This window comes from Penaeus monodon, chromosome 43 (genome assembly GCF_015228065.2).
Source record: "Penaeus monodon isolate SGIC_2016 chromosome 43, NSTDA_Pmon_1, whole genome shotgun sequence".
Taxonomy (NCBI): Eukaryota; Metazoa; Arthropoda; class Malacostraca; order Decapoda; family Penaeidae; genus Penaeus; species Penaeus monodon.
In genome coordinates this window covers 2,845,530-2,850,529 of record NC_051428.1, presented here as the reverse complement: position 1 = coordinate 2,850,529, position 5,000 = coordinate 2,845,530, and the positions used below count along the sequence as shown (strand labels likewise).

General features: G+C 52.2%; 1 protein-coding gene across 1 annotated transcript in view; it reads right to left on the bottom strand.

The window, feature by feature from the left end:
* Positions 1–5,000, bottom strand: part of LOC119568074 (homeobox protein homothorax-like) — a 195,680-nt gene that overhangs the window by 117,248 nt on the left and 73,432 nt on the right. Inside the window, exon 6 of the mRNA XM_037916474.1 lies at positions 4,534–4,740. Within this exon, the coding sequence (XP_037772402.1) occupies positions 4,534–4,740 (207 nt within the window). The remainder of the gene's footprint in view (positions 1–4,533; positions 4,741–5,000) is intronic.

Genomic DNA, 5,000 nt, shown 5'->3' with positions numbered 1-5,000 from the left:
TTACCCATCTTCCTCCCGTGACGAATGATGGGTAAATAAATATATATTTATTGATTTCCTAGCCACTGGCGTATGTCTGAACACCTTCACGTGCTTCAAAGGGACGGACGGACACGGACACGGATACAGATACGGACGGACGGACGGAGAGAGACACACACACACACACACACACACACACACACACACACACACACACACACACACACACACACACACACACACTCACACTCACACTCACACTCACACTCACACTCACACTCACACTCACACTCACACTCACACTCTCGCTCACTCGCTCGCTCACTCGCTCACTCACTCGCTCACTCACTCACTCACTCACTCACTCACACGCACTCGCACACTCGCTCACTCACTCACTCACACGCACTCGCACACTCACTCACACGCACACGCACGCACACACACACACACACACACACACACACTCACGCTCCCCGCTCACACACACACACACACACACACACACCCACCACACACTCACACACACACACACACACACACACACACACACACACTCACACACCATCGTTATCATCACTCACACCGAAATAATGTTCACTATCATTACGGGCCGTGTTATCGCCAGCCTCTTATCGTGTTTCATCATCTAACGAGTAATATCATTTACCCATTTACCTATCCAGTTTTAAGTGCCGGACTAAGGCAAGTCACCTGTTGCAAAAAAAAAAAACTTAATTGCAGGTGTGCATTCTGTGTCGCCTAAAATCGAGCTGGAACCCGGTTCTATCTCAACTTGTTTTGGTCCCATTGTCTGCCTGTTTATCAGGATATTCTCTCTCTCTTTCTCTCTTCTGTTTTTAAAAGTGTTTCACTCTTCGTTGATGTCATTCTATATCCTTGTTTTCTTAATTTTTTTTTTCTCTTTCTCGCTCGCGTTCTCTCTTTTTCTCTTTCTCTTTCTGTCTCTCTCTCTCTTTCTCTTTCTGTCTCTCTCTCTCTCTCCCTTCTGCTCTTTTTCCCCTCTCTCTCTCTCTCTCTCTTTCTCTCTCTCTTTCTCTCTCTCTTTCTCTTTCTCTTTCTCTTTCTCTCTCTCTCTCTCTCTCTCTCCCTTTACGTCCTTCACATCCGCATGGTTGTGCCTATGCTAATGAGCTCAATAAATCCAAAAAATTGACGTTTTTATCGCCAAAAAATTCCGACGGACGCGGGGAAAAAAGAATGAGGTAAAAAGAGGGAGGAAGGAAGGGAGGGAGGGAGGGAGGGAGGGAGGGAGGGAGGGAGGGAGAGAGGGAGAAAGAAAGAGAATCAAATGTCACCCTTGTGTCCTCTCTCCCTCTCTCCCTTCCTCTTCCCCTTCCCCTCTCTCTTTTTCCCTTCATCTCCCTTACCCCTCCCTCTCCCTCCACCCCCCTCTTTGAACAGGATAACTCCCCTTTGTTTGTTGTCCACCAGGTGTGGTACTCTGAGGGGAGGGGGGAGGGGAAAGGGGAAAGGGGGAGATAGGGAAGGGGGGTGAGGTGCTGTCATCAATTCCCTTAAAAAAAAAAACTCAAAGTCATTTCACACAGAATGGAGGAAATGCCAGGCTCATTTCCACTGTCCTCTCCCCTCCCCCCAAACCATTTTTGTTTCCTTTAATTTCCTCTCTCCTTCCCATCACTCTCCCTTCCCCTCCCCCTTCTTCCCTCCACCCTCCCCCTCTTTCCATCTCACCTCCATCCTCCTCAACTTGCCTTCCCTCCCTCTTTCTCTCCCCTATCCCCCCCTCCTTCCCTCTGCCTAACTATTTCCCCTCTCCCTACCTCTTCCATCTCTCCCCTTCCTCCCTCTTCCTCCTCTCTCCTCCCTCCCTCTTCCTTCTCTCCCTCCTCTTCCCTCCCTCCCTCTTCCATCTCCCCCCTCCCTCCCCTTCCCACACCCCCTCCCCTCCCATTCCTCCCTTTTCAACGATGAAGCAAATAACCCTACAGTTTCCCCTCGTCATCACGACCTCATCACTTTCCCCGAGTCAGCAACGACCGCGCACCGAGTCGTCATCAGCGGGGGTCGTCGCCTCATCAAGTGGTGAATCTGGGAGTCGCTATTTTAGACATTTTTATCCGTTTCCTTAATTTTGCCTCCCCTCTCCTTGTTCCTTCATATTCGTTTATATGTAAGACTATTCTGTTTGTTGTTGTTGTTGTTGTTTCTGTTGTTATTTTTTCTTTATTTCTCTATTTTCTATTTTCTATTCTCTCTCTCTCTCTCTCTCTCTCTCTCTCTCTCTCTCTCTCTCTCTCTCTCTCTCTCTCTCTCTCTCTCTCTCTCTCTCTCTCATTATATCCCTCATTCTCCTCACCACTCATCGTCCCTCATTCTCCCTCTCACTACTCCTCCTTCCCTATCTTCCTTGCCACCCATCCTCTCTCATTCTCCCTTCTCTTCTTATTCTCGCTCCCTTTTCTCCTCTTAACTCACCTCTCCCTGCGACCCAACCTTTCTCCCTCTCTCCTTTCCCCTCTTTCCTCATCCTCTCCCATTCTCCCCCTCTATTCCCCTTCCTTCTCTCATCTCCCGTCTCTCTAGCGACCACGACCGCCCTCTCCCCTTCCTTCCCCTCTATTCCCCTTCCTTCCCCTCTACTTCGGTTCTCAACCCTGACCTTCTAATTGCCTCCATCTCTGTCCCACCATCATCAAATAGTTCCTCTCTCTCCCTGTTTCTTGTCATTATCCCTTTCCCCTTTCTTTCTTTCTTCTCTCGCCGACCCTAATGCCTCTGCCACTTACTAAGATGTTCCCTCTTCTGTCTTCTCTCCTTGGCTGTCTTGTCTTTTCTCTTGTTATCTTATACGTTGCTCGTTCTCCTTGTTATTATCCTCTTTGCCTCCCCTTCTTCGCTGCACCTTTCCCCTTCGTGGCGTTTTCTTTCTTTCTTTTCTTTCACTTTCGTCCATTTGTCTTGGTCTGTGTTTATCCCTCTCTCTCTGTTTGGGATTCTATGATTCCGCTATATTGTCTCTGTGCCTTGCCTATGTCCAGTATATCTCCCCTTCTCTCTCTTTCTCCACGTAACGTAATCTATTTCTAATCCTCCCTTCTTCCCCTTTCTCATCTCTATCTTCTTTCCTTGCTCTCCCCATCTCCTCTTGTCTCCCTTCCTTCCCCCTCTGTTCCTCCTTTCCCCTCTGCTTTTCTCTCCCTACCTCCTCTCTTCTCCCTTCCTTCCCCCTCTGCCTTTCACTTCCCATCCTCTCTCTTCTCCCTTCCTTCCCGCTCCGTGTCTCCTTCCCCCTCAGCCTCTGTCTCCCCGTCTCCTCCTCTTTTCTCACTGCCTCCCGCGCTCCTCGTCCTCTGCCCTTCCTGCCTCATAAGCGGGAGTGGCGGCCATATTTTACTTGCTGTCAATTACCGAGATTGCTCGCTGGCGCACCTACAACCGCTTTATTGCATCTTCGCCCGCTCGCCGAGGTCGTCGCCGCGCCCTCGGCTTTCGGGGCGTCGGTCACTCGGCGGCGGGCGAGGGCATGGCGCTCCTCGTCCGCCTCCTCCCCCCCCTGAGGAGGAGCACGAGGTCTTTAAAAAAATGCGTGAATTAACGGGGATTGCGGAGGAAAGGCTGGAGGAAAATAAATATTGCGTGGGAGAGCCTCTCGTCGACGCTCGTGCCTGGCGTGGGCTTCAGCAGCGGCGGAGGAGGAGGAAGAGAAGGAAGAGGAGGAGGAGGAGGAGGAGGAGGAAGAGAAGGAAGAGGAGGAGGAGGAGGATGCTCGCTGGCGGCGGTGGCGGCGTCGGAGGCGAAGAGGGAGTTCCTTGCGGTCCCTCTTCTCCCTCGTTCCCTCGCTCCCCTCCTGCCGCTGCCCGCCACGACGCCAGATTTCATTTTCCGGGATCTGTGATGATCCCAAAGCGACTCTTCTGGGACTAATTTTATGGCTGGCCATTGATTGTGATGGCCTGGCCGTTATGGCCGCCACTGCTCGTGCTAGCGCTGACCCGCCCTCGACCCTCTCTCCTCTCCCGCCTCCATCCCCCCCTGGGCCGCCCCTCGGACCCTCCCTCTCCAGGTATCTCCTGGATTCCTCTTCCTTCGGCGTCGGGGAGGGCGGCCCGTGGCCTTCTGCTCGCCAAGCCCCCTCGGATGGCGCGCATCGTCTCGGCTCCTGCGCCTACTCCGTGCGGCTCACCTCGGGGGAAGCATCACCCTCATTTCCATCCCGTTTGCTTCACATCGTTTCATTTAGATCGCTTCACAATATGATTATCTTTCTACACTTTTTTTTCGGAGGAATGATAGAAAGATATTTTCACTCGTTTCCATCTCAACCACTGATCGTTATATGTGATCACTCGATAAACTTAACTTTCCTCACGATCACTACACAACACAGATCACTTGCTCGTCCACATCCCACGTTACATTTTCCATCACTGTAACATAACCACGAGAGCATCGCCTTCAGAGAGAGCTTCCTTCTGCCGGAGCATCGTCAGCATCCCCTTTCCTTCCGCTAAAATAAACAAAGCCAAAACAAGCCCCTGCAGCGGGAAAGGAAGACCGGGTACTTACCACGTCTGGGGTGGAGGCGCCGTCGGTGTGTGTGGTGTCGGCGGACGCCCGCCCGGCAGCCACTGCCGAGGCGTTATTGTTCGAGTCGCCGGGGCCCAAGACCTCTGGCTTGGGGCCCTCGCGCTCGTCAATCACCAGGTCGATGGGCATTTTACCCTTCAGACAAGAGATGTATCGGTGGCAGAAGTTGTCGCACAGCTCGTGAACCTGCGGGAGGAAAGAGTTCGGGTGAGACCGGGATGTCGGCGGGGCTGATGGCGGCGGCGGCGGCGGCGGAAGCTCGGTCCGGGCGTCCGTTCCCACGAGCCGCGTCGCCGCAATTAACGAGGAACTCTTACATGGATCTAACACTAATATCAAAATAAACAGCACAAGCACATTATCAGAAAAATAACCTTTCCTTAAAAAAAAAAAAAAGTCCGCAAGGCACAGGCCTACGTATGCGTGCGTGCATGCGTGCGTGCGTG